The sequence below is a fragment of the Macaca nemestrina genome, chromosome 6, assembly GCF_043159975.1.
Source record: "Macaca nemestrina isolate mMacNem1 chromosome 6, mMacNem.hap1, whole genome shotgun sequence".
NCBI classification, from domain to species: domain Eukaryota; kingdom Metazoa; phylum Chordata; class Mammalia; order Primates; family Cercopithecidae; genus Macaca; species Macaca nemestrina.
The window spans coordinates 52,942,304-52,969,289 of record NC_092130.1 but is presented as its reverse complement, the minus strand read 5'-3'; the positions used below and the strand labels follow the sequence as shown (position 1 = coordinate 52,969,289).

General features: G+C 39.7%; 1 protein-coding gene across 6 annotated transcripts in view; it reads left to right on the top strand.

The window, feature by feature from the left end:
• Positions 1–22,715, top strand: part of LOC105472457 (multiple EGF like domains 10) — a 394,760-nt gene extending 372,045 nt beyond the window's left edge. For all 6 annotated transcript variants that reach the window (XM_071098507.1, XM_071098508.1, XM_071098510.1 and 3 more), the window contains 9 exons: positions 1,975–2,103; positions 4,256–4,384; positions 6,825–6,953; positions 9,281–9,517; positions 11,377–11,504; positions 12,916–13,039; positions 18,744–18,788; positions 19,577–19,783; positions 21,288–22,715. In XM_071098507.1, the coding sequence (XP_070954608.1) occupies positions 1,975–2,103; positions 4,256–4,384; positions 6,825–6,953; positions 9,281–9,517; positions 11,377–11,504; positions 12,916–13,039; positions 18,744–18,788; positions 19,577–19,783; positions 21,288–21,469 (1,310 nt within the window). In that variant the 3' untranslated portion in view covers positions 21,470–22,715. The remainder of the gene's footprint in view (positions 1–1,974; positions 2,104–4,255; positions 4,385–6,824; positions 6,954–9,280; positions 9,518–11,376; positions 11,505–12,915; positions 13,040–18,743; positions 18,789–19,576; positions 19,784–21,287) is intronic.
• Positions 22,716–26,986: the final 4,271 nt, after the last annotated feature.

Below are 26,986 nucleotides of genomic sequence, written 5' to 3'. Positions count from 1 at the left end.
TGACGGATAGCTGGGGATATGGACAGATTGATAAATAGATACTGAAAAACAGGATTTGGGAAGAGTAAAAGGTCCAATATCATTGTCATAAAATGATTGATTTATATTGCTCCTTTGAAAAGCAGTCTTTATTTTGGAAATTCGTCCCTTCCTCATTTGGAGGAGGAATGTGCTGAAAGGAACAAAAATAGAAACACAACTATGAATGGAGACTATAGTGTTGCCTGCCCCGATAATCACTCCACAGGAAGCTGATTTATTTGGCAAAAGCCTTTGCTTCTCCTGGGGATCATTGATTTCATTGATTCCCTTATGGACTCTATGGAACCATCTTCATATTTCTTCTGGCTGATTGTGAGCCTGTCTAAAGAGAGCAAAGTCCTTCACAGTGAAAACACAGACTTTGAAAACTTAAAGGGGTACATTTAAAGGGGCAGGTGTCTTTGGGAAAATGATTTTTTAAAGCACTATCTCTACATTTACCTTTTGGGAATATGAAGTTGAGTAATGCTTATTCCCATTCTCTGATCATAACAAATATAGGGAGAAAAACCTAATGGCAGTGGGTTACTTCAGAAAACTATATCGTGAACATAAATGGGTTTACAAAAGCTGATTAAATATCATCTAAGGAATAGGTTGCTTTAGGTAAAGAGTGCTTCCCTGAGCATCAGATGGGCTAGACACTGCAATAGTTTTCACTGAGTCTCACTGTGGCTTTAAAAGAGGGAAGCTGTATTTGTCTAACAAATAGCAAATATTGTTATTAATCTGTGTGACCTTGTACGAGTCACTATTAACCTTTTGTGGCCTCAGTTTCTTCAGCTGTAAAATGAGGGTGTTGTACTTAGAAAATTTGTTTTAATGCTCACTCGAGACCTCAAGTGTCAGCTAGTATTTTCCCCTTGCTCTTGGACAAAAACAGTGCACACAATTATGGAAGAATTTTTTTTCATTTATAAAGTTACTTCATATGTATTATTGATTGTCTTTATTGGTCCACATTCCCTATGGGGTAGGCATATAGAAATTACAGGCGGTCCTCCTTTTATGCAATTATGTTCCTGAAGTATTAATATGAATAAAAAGTATTTTTGTCAATGAAATTATTTTACCCCCTGATCTCATGTTATTATTTCACAGATACTTTATCTGACTTTCTGATGTCTCTTCAATCGGCAGTGACCCCTAATGATTTAATTGTATGATTTTCTGCGTCTTCCAATTAAGAGTTTTTACAAGGAAACCAATTTTTACATACCGCTGGGAACCTCAATATTTAAAAGAAGCCTAAAGTGGCAACTCTAGAGTAGACTGAAGAGTACAGGATTTAGAAATTGTGAACATGAGCTACATGGCCTTCGGTCCTTTAACCTCTCTTGAGTCAAGTCATTTTCCACACCTTATCTCTGCTCAAATGTCCTCTCCTCACAGAGGCCTTCCTCAGAGAACTAGCTCCCAAAATTATTGTCTTCCTTGTCCTCTTTATGTTTTTTTCATAATACTTACCACCATTGATTTTTCACTTGGTTGGTTGGTTGGTTGGTTGGTTGGTTGGTTGGTTGGTTGGCTGGTTTGCCTGCCTCCCTTACCAAAATACAAGCTTCCAGAGGATGGTTTGGACTTTGTCTTGTCCTCTGCTATCTTCCTTGTGCCTGGAAGAGTGTTGGGTACATAATAGGTGTTGAATGTGTGTCTGTTTAATAAATGAATCTGTAAACTTGAGGTGATTTTTGCCCCAGCCACCTCACTCTGCAGTTGTAAATGAATACATATGTCAGTAATGACAGTCATTGTTGAAGTCGGCATGGCCATCTGGGATTTGATGCAGAATTCAGAGCAGCGTGCTTTCTTAGTCCTAATGTACACTGCTAACCTCTCACATGCAGGGAGATGTGTAGGGGTGGATGGAATTCTCCCTACTTGGTATTGGCCTCAGAGCTCTGATGGACTTCTCCACACCTGTAATTTCAGCATGTCCACCTGCCCACTGGGGCCCAAACTGCATCCACACCTGCAACTGCCACAATGGAGCTTTCTGCAGTGCCTACGATGGGGAATGTAAATGCACTCCTGGCTGGACAGGGCTCTACTGCACTCAGAGTAAGTGACAAGCCTTCTGAGGCTCACCAAGGGGAGCCTCGTCCGAGGAGGAAACAGCCTCACCCTCCTCATGCGTAACTGGAACTCAAAAAAGGTCCCTGAGGTTGGAGTACTTCCCTCTCCTAACGACCTGTAGACATCTAAATTTCTCTAAGTGATTAAGAGCTACTACATTCCAAGTATTCTCTCTAGGTTCTATCAGGACACTGAGGTGGAGCAATGCTGTGTGATGGTGTGCGAGTTATTTCTCTTCTCTCCTTTAACCAAACCATATTTACATGGATCAAATTCTCAATTCTTTATTCTAACAGCACAAAAGTTAGGATATAAAGATTAGAAAGGTAGTGAAGACAACAAGCCTGACTGCCTGATTTAATGTGTGCTCCTGGAAAAGGTGGAGTTCCATGGTTTTTATACTGTAGCAAGCTTCAGAATCACCTGGAGTACACAACAAACACAGAAGCTGGTCCCATCCCAGAGAGCCGGAGCAGTGGGTCTGGACTGGCACCTGAGAATTGCCATTTTTATCAACTGGTAGTAATGCCAGCCTGGGACCATGCTTTGAGAGCCACTGCTCTAGTTCTTTTCCCCATTTTGTATTTCATAGCATCCTAACCATTTTTTCTTCCATAAGGCTTTTAGCATGATAGGATATAATGTGCAAAGTACTTACTCCAAAGCTGAGCATCAGTGGGGAAGGAAGATTATTCTCTGCCTTCTTACCTTCGGTTGAATAAAGGAGACAAGACAGGAAGGCATGTGTTATGATTAAGTACTAATAATAGCATATATTTTAAAATAATAGCAAGAAGCTGAGGAGGAAAGATGGGTCTGAAATTAAGCAATTCCTATTTAATACTAATTAGAGTACGTAATTAAAGAATAGGCTGAAAAAGTCTTTAGAAATTTCTAGAAGAGAATGTAGACCTTGAACCAAGATTTGAAAAGGATAATTGGCAAGGAAGGTGACTGGCCCAAGCATATTCTTCAGAGCTCGTATATCTATAAATATTGTTTAACTTCTTAGAGAAAGGTACTTGTAAGATATTATTTATAATTCTAAAATTAGAACGTGCTTCAAACAGAGAACCCTTTTTCAAGTGCAAGTAACATGATATAGTGGGAGCAACATGGGGTCCGGAGCCAGACCTCCCTGCGTTTGAATCATGGCCCTGCCAGTTGCCAGCTGTGTGACTTAGGGTACTTGGGGCTTAGTTCCTGTCTACAGGATGGGAATATCCATCCCTGCATTTCTGGCCTGCTGTAAAGATTAAACAAGAGAATGCATGAAAAGAATCTGGCATAGAGTAGGTGCTAAATAAATGCATGACAGCAGGGGGTCATCAGTGCGTCCTGGCATCTGGGCACTGCCTCTGCTTCTTGAAAGTTCCATAAGAAAATGAGAAAATGAAAAGCATATGTAATATTTGGAAACAACCATTGAATCAGCCTGCATTGAATCTTTCATCACGCCAGAGATCCCCAAGACACTCTTGCAGGGCAGCTGCCAGCGCACGTAAGCCAACAGAATTTGGGGGTGTCTTTAGCTCAAGAGAGTCGCCAGTCTCAGCATTGAAAATTATGCAGCAGTGTGAAGGCTTATTGCTTTTTACAAAGCACCTGTGAAGTATAATTGTTTTTTAAGGTAAGCATCCTAGTACACCTCTTCAGGGAAGTTGATATTATCTAAGTTAATAACAGATACAGTGGACAAGGCTAGTAGCAACAATAGAGAGATGTTCTGTACTACAAGTAAAAGCATACAGATAATTTTAATATAAAGTACCCATCTCAGTCCGTTGGAATTTGAGTCTAGGATTCTAGTAGAAATGTGAAAGAATGAAAGGAAATGTCCTATTCTTCCAGGATCGAAGGGATGTTTTTTTAGAAGGCACTAGTCTTGCCTCAGATGGTTACACTGACAGGAATGAAACTCTTCTGCCTCCTGCTTATGAATTACAACCTCCTTGCAAGAGCCCTGTCTTGGGACTTCAAAGAAGCTCTTGTGGCAAGCTGAGATATGTACTATTCACTGTATTCTCTGATGGCTCAGTGTCATTCAAATTTAAACACAAATATGTTGGAGGCACGAGCCTCCAAATGTTTCTCTTCAGCAGCCTCTTGACTCCTGCTGTCCTCCCTCCTCCCACAGGATGTCCTCTAGGGTTTTATGGAAAAGACTGTGCACTGATATGCCAATGTCAAAACGGAGCTGACTGCGACCACATCTCCGGGCAGTGTACTTGCCGCACTGGATTTATGGGACGGCACTGTGAGCAGAGTAAGTATGAGAGTGTGGCATCACTGGGTGGTATGTTTTTTTCCTCTAGGATCACATTTCCTAGATGCCGGGAAATATTAAGGCAGAATTCACCACTCTTAGGTTGTTTGAGCTGATGGCTGGTTACTTCTCAGCATGACTGACTTCCCCTCCCAGAGGTCAGGCCTCCCTGGGATCATTGCTGGTTACTCAGTGCTCTGGGTGGAGGAGGTGCGACTACAAGAATGAAGACAGAATTCAAGTTTTCCATTCTGTTCTTTCGGGCTCTCCCTTCCTCTCTTTCTTATTTTTGGAATGTGGCTGCTCAGAGCTTTAAAAGAGCCAGTCGAGCTTTCTTCATGGCAGAGGCGGGACCCGGGTCTCACATTGGAGGACAGTACATTCGATGGGGAGGAGGGCTGGTGGCCCAGGGCCAACCCCTGTTGCTGGTGAGGGAACAAATCCATGCAAACATTGCCACCCTTTCAACAACCTTCTCTAGATAGTACTTTTATACTGTTTCCATTAACAACTTCTCATCTTAGTCTTAACAACCTTCAAGACAACATACTGCCTTAAAAAATTTTTTAAGTCCCACTAGGGGGGAATATGCTGTTGGAATTACTCCTCCTTATTTTTTATTTCCATCCCACTATCTATGCATCCACTCATGGAGTTATAAGAACATTAGTCTTGGCCGGGCACAGTGGTTCATGCCTGTAATCCCAGCACTTAGGGAGGCCGAGACAGGTGGACCACGAGGTCAAGAGTTCGAGAACAGCCTGGCCAACATAGTGAAACCCCGTCTCTACTAAAAATACAAAAAACTAGCTGGACATGGTGGCAGTCACCTGCAATCCTAGCTACTCAGGAGGCTGAGACAGGAGAATCGCTTGAACACGGGAGGCGGAGGTTGCAGCGAGCTGAGATCGTACCACTGCATAGCAGCCGGGGCGACAGTGCGAGACTCCGTCTCAAAAAAAAAAAAAAAAAAAAAATTAGTCTTAAGAAAATTGAATATTGCAAATTAGTTTATTATTCCTTTCCTCTGTGACTTTCATTCAGTATTCACAATAAATAAGGGCTTAGAGCTGTATCGGACCCACTTTCTTATGATAAAAGCTTTTAGGCAGGAAAAGGTGAAGAACAATTCCTGTTTAGCAGAGGTTGTACTCTTGGGAAGGATCTGCCAAGATTATGGCCATAGGAGCAGTGTGGCCTGGAAAGGTTGATCAGGATAGCAGGACTCTGGAAATAAAGCATCCCTCCCCACTCCACTCCACTGGCGCCTCACAGAGCCACTTTGAACCTGGTTGCCTCAATCTTATGTGCTAAACCCTAGGGTATTTTTGCATATCCTCTTTCTAGCAAATATACAGAAGTGACATCCAGGAATCAGCTCAAGACAGACAGCCCAATTTTAGTTTTGCATCACTGTTTCATTGAGTCATGAAACAGATCCTGACTGAGTGACACAGTTGCATGCACACCTCTTTTGTGCATATAAATATTGTATGTCTGTGTATAAATGTCTAAACATATTCATGGAAACCAGAATAGGTTCAAAATTTTACTTGAATGCCAGATGACTGGTTAAGGGCTTATTAAATAAGAAAGCCTCTTAAGTGCTTCCGTGATTACTCTCAACAGCAAATTAAAGTGTCCCTATTTTTGGAGACTTCTCCCAATGCTTATTTGTAAACAGAAACCCTGTGTTTGACAGAGAATTCTAATAATACTAGCACATTGCCCCCTGCTGTTAACTTTATGAAAAACAACAATATTTTGTCACGAAGATTTTTAGATTTAACATGCTTACACTATCCTTTGAAATTCATGCCTAACTCTTACTACGACCACATTGTAAGAATCCCATTATTTTTGTCTTCGAGACTTCAGCAAAATCCAGAGTTTGAACCACTCCATAGCAAATGAAGTTCTTACCTAGAAAATCAACAAAACTTGTTGTCTGCCTCTTCTCCTATTCCTGGCTAATTCAATTGAGAATGTGTGTTTATGAAGATCCCTGAGCCTACAGTAAAATATATGTGTTCTCAAGAAAGCATCTTTAGTTTATGCTCTTCAGTCTAGGCCCCTTTCAGCCCACAGTTTTGCCTGGTAGACTTGTCTCAAATTGCCCTTAGTGATTATCTTCATCTGTTCCATGGGAATTCCACAGACTCTCCATACACGCATCATAGAGGTGGGTATGTAGCAGCTGAAAGTGTCAGGAGCTCTAATGTTGAGCAGCCCTGGCTCTAGCCATGTGCAGTCTGGACTGTGAGTGCCACCATGATTCCGGGAATGCTGTCCAGTTCTGGGACACTCTTGGGGGTACCAGTCAGCCTCAATAGGAATCCCCTGAAAGGATTTTGCTCTAGATGTTCAGGGCTTGCAGTCAGAGACAGCCTTGCTCCAAATTCCCAAGGCTGGAAAGCTACATTTGACTTTCCTTCTCTAGAGTGCCCTGCAGGAACGTATGGTTATGGCTGTCGCCAGATATGTGACTGTCTGAACAACTCCACCTGCGACCACATCACCGGAACCTGTTACTGCAGCCCCGGATGGAAGGGAGCGAGATGTGATCAAGGTAAAGATACTAACAAATGTTTGTAGTACTGTGTGAGCAGCATGTACCCGTCTATGCGAAGTATTTTCACTTGTGTTATCCAGCATAATCTTCACCACAACTCTAAATGGCATAATTGGTTACTTATTTAATTTCCAGATGAATGCCTTATTGTTGCTCTCCTGTGGATAAGGAAGCAAAAGCTTAGAGAGGCCGAGTAATTTTCCCAAGGTCACATAGCTAATGTCTAGAATATGTCATAGCTTTTGTGCCAGATTTTTGTTATTCCAAAACTCGTGAACTTCCTACTGGGTCTATAATTTCTTTTCAGCTTTATTGAGGTGTAATTGATACACACAAAAAAAAAACCTATTTAATGTGTACAAGTTAATAAAATTTGGACTGTCTATATACCTATGAAACCATCACCATAATAAATGAAATATCCATCACCATGTGTTTCCTCATGCCCCTCCCTACTTCTACCACCCGTTATGCCCCAGGTAATCACTCATGTCTTTTCTGTCAGTATAGATTAGTTTTCATTTTCTAGAATTTTATATAAATGAAATCATATTGTACTCTTTTGGGTCTGGCTTTGTTTACTCAGCATAATTATTTTGAAATGGAACCATGTTGTAGCACATATCAATAGTTCAGTTCTTTTCATTGCTGAATAGTGTTCCATTGTATGGATATACTATAATTTATTTCCCTATTCATGTGCTGATGGACACGTGGATTGTTTCCAGTTTGGGGCTATTACAGATAAAGCCGCTATGAACAAGAGTGAATCAAGTTTTTGCACGGACGTGTGCTTTCATTTCTCTTGGGTAAATACCTAGGAGTAGAATAACTAGGTTATATGGTAGGCATATGTTTAACTTTTTGTAAAACTTGTGCCCCTGGTTTTTAATTGAGGAGTGTGTCATAATGACCTGGGAATAGTTGTCATGTACACGGTCCCATTTGGGAAATTCTGATTCTGGGGTTGGGGACTTTGAGAAAGTGCTTCTGATGGTTCTGAAGCGTGCCCTGCAGACAGCCACAGCTCTTACTGCTTGTGGTACTCCCTGGTAGGCAATAAGCAGATGGGCTATAAAAGCCTTTAGAAAATTGATACACTGTTGTAGATGGTGTCATCTTAAACTGCAGACCATGTAAATATTTACAACATTTAATTTTTGTGGTAAAATAACTTTTACATGCTTATGATTTACATTTGACTGTCATAACAATAGAATGAAATCTTTCATGATCACATCATAATTACAAATACGCTGTAATCTCACTACATTGTCCTTGGTGGTCTGTGTTTCAGGTCATATTGTTTTGTAAGAAGGTCCTCCAGCATTTAGAATCATAAAATCATAGGAACGTTTACGTGAGCTGGAAGCAGTGACATGGAGGCCTCTTTTCTCATTTATAGATGATAAAACTGCAGCCTGAAAGCTTAAGGGAAAGTTCAGAATATCTAGGTCAATTTTTTTAGATGCCAGATTTCTTGACTCTCAACCCATGCCTTTAGCGTCCTCACTTGATGGACCATAAGGAAGAACTATGTAATGCCGAATTTTGAATTTAATGAGTAAGGTATTAGGGTAATGCTATCAGGTATTATCAGGACAAATCTTTCTGTCATGGAAAATAACTTTCAACAGAACAATATCTTCTGAGGTAAAAGACCCATTGTAATTAGCAAAAGGCAGATCCTGTTTTTAGACTAGATTTATAATGGTGTTATGCTTGCTTAGAAGGAAGATTACTCTTAGAAATGCTAAGGATAGACATAAAATTTGGTTAAGCAGTTGGGACATTTAGCATTTAACTCTGCATAAACTTTATTTATTATTGAATAATGAAGCAAAATAAAAATTAGATAAATTGTTACCCCAAATTAATTGCCAGTCTAAGTATTTAATCGGAAATATATAAGAAGCTCTCAAACCCTACTGTTGAATCTCTTTGGGTTTAGAAAATCCTGTTTCTTTCTTTACATTTTTTTAGAGACAGGGTCTTGCTTGTTGGCCAGGCTGATCTCTAACTGCTAGGCTAGATCAGTTTTCCCACCTCAGCCTCCTGAGTAGCTGGAACTCTGGGCACGCATCACTGTGCCCAGCTTCTGTCTCTTTTTGAGGCTTACAGCAGCCTTTCTCTGGGCATGGATAGGCTGACAACATCTGACAATGAGGAATGTTTGCTTTTTCTTCCTGCTCTGTTTCCAAATTAATGTTTTATGAACTGAAAATATGGAGGCATTAGCACAGAAGGAGGTTTTTGTAAGTAGAGATCAAACATTTATCCAGCACATTGTCATCCTTTCTCAAGTCTCTCTTTTCTTTTTCTAGCTGGTGTTATCATAGTTGGAAATCTGAATAGCTTAAGCCGAACCAGTACTGCTCTCCCTGCTGATTCCTACCAGATCGGGGCCATTGCGGGCATCATCATTCTTGTCCTAGTTGTTCTCTTCCTACTGGCATTGTTCATTATTTATAGACACAAGCAGAAGGGAAAGGAATCAAGCATGCCAGCAGTTACCTACACCCCTGCTATGAGGGTCATCAATGCAGATTATACCATTTCAGGTAAGAGCGGAGAGGCATTTTGCTTCTTGAAAAGTTAAATTTCACCCTGTTTCCTTAAAACTGGGTGTTTGGCTGTGCAGTCCATTGTTTCTGTCAATTCTCATTGAGATAATTCTGTGGAAAAGGTATACATTGCTAGAGATGAGTTTTTTATTTCAACAATAGTAAATTGTCATTCTGTGGTTTGCTATGAGGGTTTTAAAATTGAGCTCACTGTGTTGTTTGTGCTTTAGATTTATGGAATTTCAATCCATAAGGAGCTTTGTATCCAGCCTCAAGCTTTTGTCATATGTGAGGGGGGTGGGGAGGAAGAGAGGATGATGAATTTACCAAGGTCATGGATCAGATTATGGAGCTGGACCAGTTTTCCTGTCTCTGAATGGGGTACTTTCTATATGCTTCCCAGCCTCTCCCTAGGTCTACCTGAATCATTAACTGGAGGGAACCAAGTTATACGAGAAACAGCTTTTTGGTATTAGCAAGAACCAAGGCAGCCCTTTAAGAAAATTCTTGATTTTTTCTGTTCTGTCACAATGCCTCATAAAAGAAAAAAAAATTATAATCAATCATCAGTGGAAGCAACCACGTACATGGAGGAATTTAAAAGCTTAAAATCTTTATTACTTTTTGGGTGATCATTGAAGGCTTTCTGGTTGGTTACATGTTTAAAACTGCAAAATTCTGTGGAAATATGAGAAGTAGCTGATTTACATAGTAGTGCATTTTCAGTGCAGAATTATTGTGTCAAGAACTCAAATGTTTAAAAAAAAGGAAAGTTGCAGAGTAGCTTCAAATGATGCCTTCCCAGCTCTACAAGCCCCAAAGCAAAGAGCAGTTGTTGGTGGATACTGTGAACAAAAGTTCTCTGAAAAGGAATTTGGAGGAAAGAGATTTTATTCCAGTGAACAGTCTGCAAACCCAGGAGTCGCAGCCAGTGTAAAATGAAGGTGCAGTTCAGAGAACAAAGAGAAAGCTTGGGTTTTATAGCAAAAGTCCCCACCCAGCTTCCAATCAGGCCCTTTTATGCAAGTGAAGGATTGAAACTGGTTTAATTCTAATTGGTCAGTGCAACTGAGTTCTGGTTGGTTGATACAGCTGAACCCTGATCGTTTGATAAAGCTGAGCCCTGATTGGCAAGGCAGGTAAGCTCTGATTGGTTGGTTCAGCTGAGCTCTGAAAGACCCAAAGATAAAGGGCTGGGTTTTCCGAGAACTCAGAATACAGGTGTGACACTTAGTCAGCAAAGGCGTGCTTGACTGTATTTTAAATTTAGGCCTAGTTAGCCACTCCTATGGATCTTAAAGGATTGTTTTTTTCAGTTTCACATTTGTTCACAAGCTTTCATACTTTTCCAAGGAGGCAGTTAGGAAGGCAGAGGCCTGTTGCTTCTAGAAAGAAGCTTTGCTGAGTAGGGTAGGCAGGAGGAGATTCTGCCCAGCTTGTGATATGGAAGCAGTCCAGACGTTTGTTCTGTTATTTATTTATTTATTTATTTATTTAAAGACGAGTCTCGCTCTGTCGCCAGGCTGGAGTGCAGTGGCGCGATCTCGGCTCACTATAACATCCGCCTCCGGGGTTCAAGCGATTCTCTTGCCTCAGCCTCCCAAGTAGCTGGGACTTCAGGCGCCCGCCACCATGCCAGGCTAATTTGTTTTTGTATTTTTAGTAGAGATGGAGTTTCACTGTGTTAGCCAGGATGGTCTCGGTCTCCTGACCTCGTCATCTGTCCGCCTTGGCCTCCCAAAGTGCGGGGATTACAGGCGTGAGCCACCTCGCCCGGCCTGTTGTTATTTTGATTCCCTTTTTTCACACATATTTATGGGAGCCTGCTGCCTTAACTGTTTCCTTCCTTCTTGCAGGAACCCTTCCTCACAGCAATGGTGGAAACGCTAATAGCCACTACTTTACCAATCCCAGCTACCACACGCTCACCCAGTGTGCCACATCCCCTCACGTCAACAACAGGGATAGGATGACCGTCACGAAGGTGAGAGGAATTGGCTCAAGTCTTTGAAAGTGGGCCGGGGAGAGAGGAAGGGAACCAGAATGTATTGAGGGTCGCTGTTTACCAGAGGCTGTTCTAGGTACTTTACATACATTATCTAATTTATTCCTCTAAACAGTCCTCTGGGTGTGCCTTGGGAATCTCAAGTTTCCTGATGAAAACCTGAGTAGTGGGGAGTTTAAGTTACTTGCAGACGTAGCTGCCCAATAATGAGTGTGGCAGCTGCTGTGTGAGTCAAAGTCTCTGTCTCTACCATCTACTGTTTCCATTACACTGCTTTAGAAAAATGTTTCTAATTTTACATGAGATTTTAAAATAATAACTCATAATGACATTAACAAAAACATAAAGACCTATAGCAGAATCAGCCGTGGGCAAAATCTCCAAGTGCATCTCTTCTGACTGCCCATTCTCTGGTACCCTTTCCTGGCCAACTGCGCTTTAGTAACAACAACAGTAATATGCACTGACTTGGGTTGAACCACATGAAATTGCTATTTTTGTAGGTCAACAATGGTCACATAGCAACAACCTAATATTATGTGCCAAGCATTTCTAATCACTTAAAAAATATAAACTCATTTAATCTTCACACCAAACCTATAAATCGAGCGATTATTATGCCGATTTTACAGATGAGGAAAGTGAGTCACAGAGAGGTTGGAGACAGAGCTGTCTGGAACCCAGAGCTGTTCCTCTAATAGCACCCAAGTCACCCCTGGGTCTTCCCCACAATGCTCTGAAATCTCAAACATTTCTTTCTTCCAATCATACCCAAATTATATTTCTAATCTCCATTGTCTAATTCCAGTGCTCTGTTAGAGAAAAAAAATCAAGTTAATTAAATTAATCCAGTTGTAATTTAATTATTGCAGCTATAGATTTTAATTATAGTGCCCCATGGTTAAATATCACTCCATGTTCTCCAGAGACTTTCACATTCATCAATTTATTTGTTCTCATACAAATTCAGGGAAGAGGGCAAAGCAGATAATCTTATCCTCATGTTTATGCCTAGGATGACTGCTAAGAGTCACCTGTGACTTACACAAACACAATTTTTGATGGGAGGGCTTAGACCAAGAATTCTTTTTTTTTTTTTTCAATTCAAAGTTACATGTGTATAAATACAGATAAGGTCTAATTGGCACAGGATGACAGAGTGAAATGAAGATCTTGAGGTGGTGGAGGGAATAGCTGGGACTGAAGGACATGAACTCCTGCCAGCTTCCAAGTCCCACCAGGTTACAAGCAGTCACCTCAGCCCCTGAGCTTAGCCCCCTCTAAGGACTGGTCCTCAATATGTACCCTGGACTTTTCCCCAGGTCCATAATGCTGTGCTGTGCCACATTGTATTTTGTTTTTAATCTTTCATTGTTTATATTTTTAACAGTCAAAAAACAATCAACTGTTTGTGAATCTTAAAAATGTGAACCCTGGGAAGAGAGGCCCTGTGGGGGACTGCACTGGGACATTGCCAGCTGACTGGAAACATGGTGGCTACCTCAACGAGCTTGGTGAGTTCTCCCAGTGCACGTCCCCAGCACGCCTTGACCTATGAGTCCCTGAAACAGTCACAAATCTCTGTCTGTGCCAAGGTGTTCTATTGAAAACTTGTATCAAAAAGCACATTTACAGAATTATGCCTAACACCTGTACAGGGCTAACTACTGTCCTAAGGGCTTTATCTATTCAACAAACATTTATTGAGTTCCGACTGTGTTCCAGGAATTGATCAAAAGAAATTGGAGGCCGGGTGTGGTGCCTCACGCCTGTAATCCCAGCACTTTGGGAGGCTGAGGCGGGCGGATCACGAGGTAAGGAGATCGAGACCATCCTGGCTAACACAGTGAAACCCCGTCTCTACTAAAAATACAAAAAATTAGCTGGGCGTGGTGACGGGCACCTGTAGTCCCAGCTACTTGGGAGGCTGAGGCAGGAAAATGGCGTGAACCCGGGAGGCAGAGCTTGCAGTGAGCTGAGATCACGCCACTGCACGCCAGCCTGGGTGACAGAGTAAGATACTGTCTCAAAAAAAATAAAATAAAAAAGAAAGAATTTGGGATCTCTGCCTGCTCATAGCTTACATTCTAGCTCTATGCCTATTAACTTAATTCTCACAAGTACTCTAATAGGTAGGTACTATTGTTATCACCATCTCCATGTTACAGTTGAAAAACTGAGTCATAACAAATTACTTGCACAGCGCCTCATCGCCTATTAAATGTCAGAGCTAGTATTGCACCCTGTCAGGTTGGCTCCCAGATGTGCGTTCCTCTTTGTTCTCTTTTGATATAGGGTATCCGTACTTGAGATCCCTTTCCCTTTCAGGTGAGGAAATAGAGATACCAACAGGAATACAGTGGTGGATCAGTGATTCAACTTTTTGAAATCAGGACTCCTTTACACTCTTAAAATTTATTGAGGACCCCAAAGAACTTCTGTTGGTAGGGGCTATATCTATTTATATTTACCATATTAAATGAAATTTAATGTGGTAATGAAATTTGATATGTAAATAAAAGTTAAAAAAAGAGTAATTTATTTAAATTAACAATAATCATCACATTTCACGGGGACATAAATTTTGTTTTTATGAAAAATAACTACATTTTCCAAAACTACCCAAAATTAGTGAGAAGAACAACACTATTTTACACCCTTTTTATAAAAACTCTCTTTAATGTCTGGCTTAATGGAAGATAGCTAGATTATCATGTTTGCTTTTGCATTCAGTTGGTTTTGATCTCATACTTTCTGTAGCTTCTGAAAAACTCCACTGTATGCTTGAAAGAGAATTAGAGTGAAAATGGCAAATAATGTTGTATTGTTATGGAAATAGTTTTGCAGCTGGGCACAATGGCACAGGCCTATAGCCCCAGCTACTTGGGAGGCTGAGGCAGGAGGATTGCTTGAGCCCAGGAGTTTGAATCTGATCTGGATGACATAGCAAGACCCCACCTCTTAAAATATATATGTGTGTATATAGTTTTGATCTCATAGGCCTCCTGAAAAGGGGACAGGAATGCTTGGTCCACACTTAAAGAACTTCTGTGATATACCATTAATTATGCAGTGCAGTTTCCAAGCCTGTACCCCATATTTGCAGGGAGGAGTTTGATGATATAGTAACTTACAGGTGCGCAGTGTCTTATGGATAACAAGTCCTTTCACGTACATTTATTTGGAGGTAGGTGCCAGAAATCCCAGTTAAATTTGAATTTCAGATAGATGAACAATAAATATTTTTTGTATAAATATATCACAGGTATTACATGGGATGTACACTAAAGATTATTTGTTGTTTCTTTAAACTTTTAATATAGCTGATTTTTGTGTATTTTTATTTGTTAATGTTTTGTTTTGTTTTTGTTTTTGAGATAGAGTCTCGCTCTGTCGCCTAGGCTGTAGTACAGTGGCATGATCTCGGCTCACTGCAAGATCTGCCTTCTGGATTCAAGCGATTCTCCTGCCTTAGCCTCCCAACCAGCTGGGATTACAGATGTGCACCACCATGCCTGGCTAATTTTTGCATTTTCAGTAGATACTGGGTTTCTCCATGTTGGCCAGGCCATTCTCAAACTCCTGACCTCAAGTGATCCGCTTGCCTCGGCCTTCCAAAGTGCTGGGATTACAGGCATGAGCTACCGCACTTGGCCTATTTGCTAAATTGGACAATTCTCCTTGGTGGACCCTGTCCCGTGAATCTTGTATAATAGAGGAATAAACTGGGAGGCACAGAGAGGTTAACCCTCTTGTCTGAAATTTCAAAGGAGGAAAGGGGTAAAGCCAGATTTCCAAGTTGGTCTTCTGACTGCTCCCCTTAAACACTGCTTCTTCTGTAAGCAGTGTCAGGTTTTCTGAGCCAGTCATAGGAACTGATCCCTCCGGGAATGCCTGTTTCTATGGAAATAAAAATGTTTAAGTGGTGAATACAAATTCTCAGTCGTTTCCCTAGTGTCGTGGTTATCATGCTTGCTGTACAAATTCCTAACTTTTATCTGCATTCTATACCATTTTTATCAATAGAATGTGTATTTCCAACCATAATAAAATTATTTACATACAAGACTCACAATATGCTTATTGGTAACATCATCTAACATTAAAGGAGACTTTTTAGGAGTCTTAATTACGTTTATAATTTAGCTCAAAGGAATGTATGAATTGATATTCAGCAAAATACCAACCAGCACTACTGAAAGAAAAGTCCTCTTGTTCTATCTTAGACCACTGTGAAAACTCCAGAAGATACAACATCACTACATTGGTCATATGTAAACGTCTCTGCTTTCTGGCTCAATGAGACCCAAGGGACTGAGTGTTAGGAACATAGAATCTTCATTGGAAATTCTAGATCGTCTTGGTTTATTTAATTCTGCATTAACATCCCTTTAAAGTTGTTGCACAGAAAAAGTTCTTCACAAACGACAGAGTCAGGCATGTAGTGTATGATAAAGTGTACAGGTGCTTTAAATGATGGAATAGTTGTCTTCATGGTATCTGAAAGAGCCTTGAATTACACACAAAAGGCCCTGAGATATGGCACTGGGCCAATCACTTACCCTCTCAGAGTTGATTTGTTCATTTGTAAAATGGGAGTAATAACCGTGTACTGGATCATTGTGTGAATTAAATTAAACCAAGCATTTGAAAGCCCTGCCCCAGGAATTGGTATATATAGGAGTTTACAGGGAATCCTGACTGCTCCCTCCTTAAAACAGCTCCCTGATCCTCCAAGGCAATGAAGAGAGAATCTGGCAGGGGTGTCTGGCCTCACAGCCCCAGCTCTCATTCCCTAACTTACTATCTGCTCCATGCTGGTTCTGTCTTTCACATCTTGGTAGAAGGCTAGCCACTGCACAGCTAAGATTAAAACGGACATTTAACAAGACTTTGCTACAGTCTGGAGATGACCAAGAGTATTTGGCAAAGAGGAGTGTAGACAGAGCTCCTTGATAAAGCTGTTCTCAGGGGCCACAGACTGTGCCCCATCTTCATGGGTCCTCATTATAAAGTCTGGGAATTCCCAAGACCACCCTGACTTCTGACATCAGCTCCAAGTACGAGGATCACCAAGACTACCCTCAGGATCAACATTTTGCTACAAGGACTCACTGAACTCATTGAATGGGCATTCTCATGGTTACAGTTTAGGCGGGGACTCAGTCATATGGCCATGATTGACTCCCAGCATGTAGACATAATTGACCTTTAGCCTTTCTCCTTCCAGAGGTGGAGGCGATACCATATGGCCCAAAACCCCCATCATAAATCACTTGGTTACACTATCCAGTGTAGCCCTGGGCCTCCAGGTGAACAAAAGCACTCCTATTGGGCAGGACAGTCCAAGGACTTCAAGATCACCACCCAGGAACTGAGGGCAAAGGCCCCCCCTTTCTTTGATAAGGTTAATTCTTCACTACACACCCATTTATGCTGCCTCCCTGCGTAACCCTGTGCCTTTCCCTCCAGCTGTAGGCTTGGTTAGACTCTTCACATCCCAGATGCAAGAGAGTGTGCCTGAGAGAGGAAAATATTCCTGTTTCCTGTCCCACATGATGGATATCTGACAGACCCTCTCCCTTTAGGAGAGGCTGCTTCCTCCTCCACAACAGTGTGTGCTTACTCAGTGATCCCCATAGGGCACCAACATCACAACTTGAGCTTCACATCGCTCTAAGAGATGCATGCACAGTGGCAAGGGTATCATTTCCTTAACATTCGCAAATACTTCCCTGGAATGTTCATTGCTAGTCGTTACTTTACTCTCTACTTTTAACCTAAGTCTGTAACATTCGTATTGTATTGTATTGTATTGTATTGTATTTCAAAAGATTAGTGATGAGGTTTTGCCGTATTGCCCAGGCTGGTCTCGAGCTCCTGAGCTATAGTGACGAGGTTTTGCCGTATTGCCCAGGCTGGTCTCAAACTCCTGAGCTCAAGGAATCCACCCACCCTGGCCTCCCAAAGTCCTGGGATTACAGGCATGAGCCACCACACCTGGCCTGTAATAGTCTTTTAAAAGACAATTGAAAAAGGCTTGGAGTGCTTAAGCAAAGACTGAAGCAGAGGGTAGTATAATGCACTGAGTGTTAGAGTAATTGACACACTTCGTTTGTATGCTGCTTCAGAGTTTACAAAGCCTTTCCATATGCTCTGTTTCACTTAATGATGACAAAAACCCTGGAAGGCAGGAAGGCAAATTTTGTTTTCCCCATTTTAGAGATGAGAAAATTGACACTCAGAGAGTGGAACATCTTGCCCAAAATCGTATGGCCAATAAGTGATGATATGTAATTCCTTTGTCTCCTAATCTATAGTTTTTTCCTCTTTGTCACAGCTCCAGTAGAATACTTGATTCCCATGCAGTATTAACAATGCAATTTTGCATGTATACACCAGATAGTATAAAATGGGCTAGGTAATATCCTCTTATTTTGTTTTTAATAGTGTGAATTTGTGATTAAATGCTTGTATTTTATACAACATGCTTATGACCTGATTGATTTCTGCAAGAGGTTGCACGTTCTGTCTTGCCTACATGCTCAATTTTTTCCAGCATGAGCAGGAATGCTCCTATTTCCCTCCCCACACCCACGAAATAAAGGCTGGCCATTTTCCAACAAGAAAGTGGTTTTTTTGTATGTATCTAGGCTCATACACAATTATGTCCCCATACCTGGAAAAGTCAGATTGTTAAAATAAAAGCTGAATAAAGAAGGGCAAGAGCTAGTATCACCTGTAAAGTGTTAGTCAACAGTGTTTGAAGCTTCCAGTCTCCAGAAAACATGCTTATAGTGAAGACAATAATATAACCGAACCGAATAATGATTATTGGGAAAACGATTTGAAAACCATCAGAGCCTTCCTTGAAAGAGCTGCACATAGGTGTGAAATGTCACCTCTGGTCTTGGCTGTGTCTTTTCACTGTGCAACCTTGAATCAGTATACTGATTTATCTCTAGGCCTCAGTTTCTGTCCTGTTTTGACTAGCTTTTCCTGAATCACTGTAAATGACTGGGTGAATGACCAAATGTGTGTGTGTTTAATTCTAAGCACTGGGGACATCTGGGACAACTGATCCGGTGTAAAGACTTGAAAAGCAGCAGCCTGGTTGTTTGCTGCAGTGGGAGATCCTCTTCCAGGACCTTGGAATATTGGATGGGGTTTTTCTTCCTTTAAATTCTCACTGGGTGTTTTATCCTTCCTTTATTACAGGTGCTTTTGGACTTGACAGAAGCTATATGGGAAAATCCTTAAAAGGTATGGTGTAAATTTGAAGAAGAAATCAGAAGCACAATTAAATTTTTTTAACCTCAAAGACTGAAATATTTTTTAAACAAGATAGAGTGACAAGAGAAAATGTAGAATTTTTAGTGTGGTCAGTTACTACAGCAAACACACAAACGTGTGACTGACATCAAGAAACTGACCAGAGGTGGACCTTGGTAGAGCTTAAGTCTTTGGGGAACAAAAGATTCAGTTTGCTGAGGAAACACTCATATGAAAGAAATATGGCTTATGGGGAGACAGAAACATATAAGGGGAAATAGCAGAGACAATAAGAAAAGATCCGCATGGTTACATGTTGACCAAGGTCTGCTTTTTAGGATGGGTGTGAGTGATTAGGTGCCCAGTACAGAGTTTTACCAGGAATCCTCCCAGCACCAATGCCTTCTTGTCATGATAACCCAGCACTCTTGGTGCCCCTGGGGCCATCAACAGCTGGTTTCTTGATTGAACTTCAGTAAATCTTCTATTAATAAAATAGAATGTAATTGATTATATTTGACTGTGATCATAAAAATGAAATCAGATAATGATATTGATGTTATTGATGTCAGTACTCATCTTGGAGAGGAACTAAAGCTGCTTTACGAATGGGTAATTTTATAGCAAATTCTCTCCAAAACAAGTGGAAAAGGTGTAGTATTATTTTCAGTGTGTAGAATTATGGAAACCTAGCTATAAAGAAAAAAAGTAAATGATTACCAAGAAATGATGTTGCCAGTGACACAGCATTAGCTTTCTCTTCCCATTTCCCTTCACAGACCTGGGAAAGAATTCTGAGTATAATTCAAGTAACTGCTCCCTAAGCAGTTCTGAGAACCCATATGCCACTATTAAAGACCCACCTGTACTTACCCCTAAAAGCTCAGAGTGTGGTTATGTGGAGATGAAATCGCCGGCACGAAGAGATTCCCCATATGCAGAGATCAACAACTCAACTTCAGCCAACAAGAATGTCTATGAAGTTGGTAAGATCTCTTAACCATAGAAAGAACCGAGTGCATAAGTTTTTAAAAACAATTTTAAAGTCTTTATGAATTGAATAGTTGCAGGTCATAGAAATCTTTTTGAAAATAATGGTCCGTATTTTATTTTATTTTGTATTTTTTTGAGATGGGGTCTCTCTGTCACCCAGGTGGTGTGCAGTGGCCCAATCTTGGCTCACTGCAACCTCCACCTACCAGGCTCAAGCCAACCTCCCACTTCAGCCTCCCAAGTAGCTGGGACCACAGGCAAGCACCACCACACCCAGCTAATTTTTTGTATTTTGGGTAGAGACGGGGTTTTGTCACCATATTTTATTAATAGATGCAACCTGTGTTTTTAGTGATCATATTAATTGATGCCAAAGGAATTTTCCAGGGACAATATCATTTAGAAAAATTTAAGGTAAATTTTCTTTATTTTTCACCTAATCATCCATCTTTTGTTTTGTAACCATAGTGAATATTTTGGCACACATGTGGATAGCATATGTATCCTATTAGCTAATATATCTAGTTAGCCAAAACAAATAGTTCAAGTGGATTAAACAGGTGATTCCATTTCCTGGTTCATTATATTAATATAATGCATTTAGCAAGATTGAAACATTTTACTTTTAAACTTGTCCAATATAGTTGTGATATTCTCTGACATGAATGTGATGCAAATTAATATGAATTCAGTTTAAAATTGAGGTTATTTTGATTGTCTTTTGCAAATACCACTTGGGAAATGATAAAACATACCACCACTACCGTTGGCTAAACAATAGGGCTATAGATTTTCATTTTTTTTCTCTCTCTCTATTTCTATATCTCTGTGAGTATTTGTGATTTTAACTTTAAAATATTCTCTACTACTTGTAAATGAAGTGCCTACTTTACTACTAGTATTTTATTTTATGCCAGGTATGTCCCCAGGAAAAAATACACAAAAGAATTTCTTTTTAAAGTATTAAGACAGCTTTTTAAAGTGGAAGTCAAAGTGAACTAAATTTAGTTTTGGAGAGTCAGTAGCAATTCTCCTTTAAACTGTCCCACAAACCCACCACAGTAGGATGGGAACTCAACTGAGAGCCTGAGTCTTGAGTTCCAAAGTTGTGAACTTGTTGAGTGTTTTCATGAACCGAATTAACGTTTGAGAACCTCAGTCTTCTCACCTGTGGAATAGGGGGCTTGGCCTACATTATCCCCAAGGGGTTTTTCAGACCATGATTCATATCCAGGATTCTGTATATTCCCTTAATGTCTTCATCCTGATTACGTGGTCATCCTTTTGTTCTGAACACTATTTGTGTTTGCCAGTTGATCCAGCTATACAGAGTTGCCACCTGTATGTGATGATTTTTAAAATCATGTTTTTAAAACCAGTGTTTCCTTATATTTTCTTAGAAGTCCCATTGGTATGTATGAAATTTGCAAGAAATGCCATATTCTTTTTAAAAATGTTTCCATTGCTGATAAATTAATGTGTCCTTGGTTATCACAGAACCTACAGTGAGTGTTGTCCAAGGAGTATTCAGCAATAATGGGCATCTCACCCAGGATCCATATGACCTCCCAAAGAACAGTCACATCCCTTGTCATTATGATCTGCTGCCAGTCCGAGACAGTTCATCTTCTCCCAAGCAAGAGGACAGTGGCGGTAGCAGCAGCAGCAGCAGTGAATGACACCAAAGGACTGCTTGGTAGCCACTGGAAACCTTTCCAGAACTGCTGTTTGGTTCTTCTCCATCCTCAATTTTGCCACTTTCATGTGAATGTTAATCAACTCGGTAGGCAATTGTTGGACATGAACCAGAAAGCTGAAAGCTGAGGCTGCAATTGTTGGATATGAACTGGAAAGCTCAAAGCTGAGGCTGACACTGACTATAGGTGCTTTTTGTTCAGGTGGATTTGAAGGAGTTAGAGATGTGATTTGCCATTGCTGTTAGTTTTTGAACTATAACCGTGAAGCATGACTTATTGTAAGATGTTTGCTGAAAGCATGAACTTGCAGAACTCCCTCGGAGACGCAGGTTGCAGTGGACATTGGCGTTGTTGCTTGAACAATTAAACTTTGAATATTTTCTTTTTCATTTGCATTATACAGCTGTACCTAGGATTGTACAGTTTACCATAAAATTTACTTCATGAAAGTGGGAATCACTGAACGTGTAGAAGAAAAGGTACATATTGTTAAGTCCTTATTCTTAACTTTATTCAACTGGACTCAGAATTGTAGGGATAATATGAATGCAGGAGGAAACATTCTGTCAGGTGGTATAACTGGATAGACTTTGAATATACTCTAAAAGTGGACAGACAATTTAAATATGAAAATCTTAGGTTTTGTTTAGAATGAGAAAACATACAATTAGAATTATTTTAGAAATAGTAGGAAGTATTGCAGAAGTCAGTACACAAATATGCCAGGCAGAGGTGGTTTGCTCTCTGACCCTCAACCAGCTTCAGATCTATGACATTATTCTGATCACTGGCTCCATCATACATATTCACCACTTGAGATTCATAACATATCAATAGTTATTTCATAAATATAGAAATGAAATAATTTTATTTTTGACAGACTGGATGGAATGAGTGTGTAATGATTGATAAAGGTTGTAAATTTTAAGTGCAAGATGATGCCTACGTTTTGTAAACCATTAGTAATACGTGCTGTAATATAGAATTAGCGGAACATTTTGATTAATCTTTCCCTAGAAGTGACTGAAATATTTTTGTGCATACATATTTGAGAAAGGGCACTTTCCTTTTATTAATTGTCAGTTTAGAGAAACTATGCTTAAGCTGGTCTTTTGCATTGCTAATGTGACATGTACCCCACTTTTCATTAATTTGTATTTCCATTTTTAAGTTGCATATTCTATGTTTTGTAGTGTTTGGATTGTTAATGAAAAATTATTATATTATATGTTCATTGTTCCTTGTATTATTGCCGCTTATCTTTTGCTTGATAAAAATGCATTGTTCTTTTTTCTTTTGGAGGCACAAGATAAAAATATATAATTTGAATTGATTAAAATTGGCCATTACTAAAATAGGTAACCACAGGTGATTGGCTTATGATTGAAAGAGAGATGCTTTTCAATATTCCAAAATAGAGTTCCTTTCGATCTGTTGGTTCTGAGCCTTGGTTAAACCAGGGAGAAGGGGAGCAGAAAGGAAACGTTACTGCATGAGTACCACAGACTCATCTTACAAAAAACTCTCATTATGGTGATCATAGAATTGACCATCCAAACTGGGACACTCTTGAGAGTAAATGGAGGGCATTGTTAATAATTATCTTGTAATGAGCTTAAATCTGGACTGTTCCAGGCAAACCAGACTTATCTTGCAATATGAGAATGCTGACATGATGCAAGAAAGCCAGTTTCCCTTCCATTGATCTGTTTGACCAAGCAAAGGGGCTGAAAAACTGAATAAGGAAGCAACTTTATAAGAGAAACAGTGGTCTTCAATCTTTTAAAGACATGAAATCCTACATGGCATTCTGTCTCAGTGAGTCAGTTAACAAATATGTATGTGCATCCCTTCTGCTAGTAGTGCACGTAAGTCATTGTCCCTGCTGGTTATGGAGTTGGAATATCCAGTTATTTCATGTCACACATCGGCACATATGATGGTAGTTTGATCAGATGGATAATACAACAGACTCACTGCATTCATGGCTGCTCACTTTGAGGAACTCCAAAGTCAATTCAAGGAAATAGGGAGTGACCTGGAACACACCTTAGAAACAATTGATTTATTCCAATAGTTAGCCACCGGCTGGCTCCCAACTCTAGGTGATAGGCATCTAATTGAGACACGTGTGAGTCAGGAGCCATCAGGGGTCCTTATTGGTAAGAAAAAATTAGACATTTTCCCCCTTTTAAAGATCATCTCTTCTGAGCTCCATGGTAAATTTGAATTTCCCCATTATTCTCTAGAGATAGGTCAAAAAAACAACTGTTTCTTTTCTCATTCCACTGTTAATAAATTAAAAGCTTGCTGTACAAAGGCAACAGCAACTTAAAATCTGGGCAATAGATGTGGACTCCAAAGGGCCACTGCTATCCCTTCCTGTGTGCTCTTTTTGACAAGTAAATCACTCCAGTTAGCTGATGTCCTGAAATGACGTTTGTGTTCTGAATTGAGGCAATTCTTTTTTTTTTTGTTTTTGAGACGGAGTCTTGCTCAGTCGCCCAGGCTGGAGTGCAGTGGCACGATCTCTGCTCACTGCAAGCTCCGCCTCCCGGGTTCACGCCATTCTCCTGCCTCAGCCTCCCGAGTAGCTGGGACTACAGGCGCCCGCCACTACACCCGGCTATTTTTTTGTTGTTGTTGTATTTTTAGTAGAGACGGGGTTTCACCTTGTTAGCCGGGATGGTCTTGATCTCCTGACCTCATGATCCGCCCATCTCGGCCTCCCAAAGTGCTGGGATTACAGGCGTGAGCCACTGCGCCCGGCCGAGGCAATTCTTATTAGAGCTTACTCAGGACTTTTCAAACATCAGGACACATGTAGCAATTTGAATGTTGTAAAACTACGTGTTACATTTCGTGTTACATTTCGAGAGGTCTGGTTGAGAAGGCAAAATGTTCTAAATATTTTGATATCAATTTGGGTAAAGGAAAACTTTTGTTAGAATGAGAATTAAAGAGAAAACAAAAGAACTTTGGCAAAATTTTCCCTCTGAAATTACAAACTTTAGGAACTTTTCCAGATGTATCGAATTTAATTTTACAGTGATGTCACTCTTCATACCAAGTGAATCTATTCTCATGACCTTTGAACCCATGTTAATTTTGGACCCTATAACTAATTTCCTTTCTAAATCCCATGGTGGTCAAAGCAGTAAAGGAGTTTAGAGATACTTAGCCAATGCCAGTCATATAGTATTGTTAGCCAAACTATTATTCCTTCCTTAGAAGTTGATGTATCAGAAAATTTATAAATTATTTGTGTTTATATATAAGTACATCAGAACTTGCCCAAATGATAACTCATGTTTGCTTTAATAAGGAGAATATGTTATTTGAGGTTAATTATATGATAATAAGGAACATTTTATAATTATTTACAGTGTTTGACATTAATCGCTGTCCTATGATATAGTAGTAATGTTAATAGAGAGTTTAATATGTTTAGCATTATCTTTATGGAATTTATATTCACCAATTTCAGGAAAACCAGCCATAGAACTTTACAATAGGACAGCTGTAACCTGACTGAACCAAATCCATCAGCATAATGACTGTGTGTTGTGAGAAATGCAAAAACTTTATGAAAGTGTGGTCATCTTGACCTCCACAGAGCCACAGTAGCCGTCAATTACTGAGATTTTTAAATGGTAAATATTGCAAAAGTTAAACAAGGGTATCATGATATCATTTATAATAAATGTCAATATTGGTAGTCCACTTTATGCTTAAACAAAATCATACAAAATTAAGTTTTAAGGTTATATTTTTTAAAATAATGAATTTTCTATCTCTGGGCAACGTGTCTTTATTATTCAAGCTGAATGTTTAAGAGAGATTTTGGTCTTCAAGGCTTCACGTCATGAAAGTGTACATGCATATGCAAGTGTGAATCACATGGTATGGATGGTTGCTTGTTTATTAACTAAAGATGTACAGCAAACTGCCCTTTTAGAGTCCTGTTAATATTGATGTCCTAACACTGGGTCTGCTAGTTCAGTATGTAGTCTAGGCTTCATTTTGGTATGACTGAATTGCAATCTATATTTTTAAAAAGAAAAAATCAAAATGCATTAGGATTTACGTGGTTGTGGCAAACAAACAAACAATGCTTTCGGTGTTGAAATATCTCTATTTTCCAAAGATGATAAACTTTCATCATTATTAGTCTACATTGTCATTTATATCACCAAATGAGTTTATAGATTAATGCAATAAACTTTCTAATAAAAAACTCTAGTGTTTCTTTCTATATCCGATTCTACTGTTGATTAATGAGAGAAAAAACCTTGTGTTCCTATGGAAAAAATAATATATTTTTTTCATATGTGGCCCCATAACACTTTACAGACACAATTAAAAAGCAATATATACCATTTTATTATATTTCATTGCATGTGTATAGGCTGTCCTTTCAGACTACTTGTTCTTGACAGACAGAGGCAACATTTTATTCATATTTGGATCCCTGGAACTCAGGTTAGTGGCTGAGAGTCAAGTCTTCTGTAACTAGCTTTAGGTTATAGTATGTGGATTTGCTTTCTAAATCTCATGCTTTCATTTATGATTAAAACATCTTTGAAACATTTGTATTATAGCACTGCAGAGTAGGGATCAAACATGAATAAAACATTGTTTCTTCTTTCAATAGCTGCTTCTTTACTGGGGCTCTGAATGCCAAGCACAGTTGGGGATGCAGAGACGTGTAAGGCATGAGCTGTTTTCGAGTCCTTTATTATTTAGTTAGGGAAATAAAGCATCTGGCTAGCTGTGTGACTGTGGTTCTGTGGGTTAAGTTAGCCTCTTAAGGCCTTGGTTTCTATATTGCAATACATTGGAAGTAAGAGTACAATAAATTTCATAGGGTTTGTGAGAATTTAATAACTTTATACATACAAAACACTTCAGTGCCTGGCATACACTAGGCACCTAGTAAATGTTAGCTAACATTACTATTATGAAAAATTAGCTAATAATATGAGCCAGTTTACAATAACCAGATGAATGATGAGGCTAATAGATCAGAAGTGAGTATTTAATGAATATTATAGAAGCTATACATTTGAATGACCATATCCTGATCTATTTTTATACTAGCACAAAATTCCATACATATTTTATTTCTAGAGATGTAATTTAGGAAAGCAATAATATGTTTATATTTTCAAGTAACATTTTATCTAATTGGAATTAGGAATGCTTTTAAAACATTTGGATGTGAGTTTCTGAGGAAAATGGTGACCTGGGAACATTCTAGAGAATACAACCATCCAGAAAAAGTCAAGGGCTGGTTTTGGCAACCAGAAGGGGTTCCGCATACAGGGAGCTATCAAGACCTTGAAAGAAGGTGCCAGTTGGTGCTAAAGATGTAAATGAGAGTTAATGCGAGGTGGAGAGGGTGCATGATGAGAGTCAGCTGTCTTATGTGGATACACAAAGAGGAAGGGAGAAATGTTTCTGCTGTTTGCATCATGCAGCAATGAAAGAGGCACACTG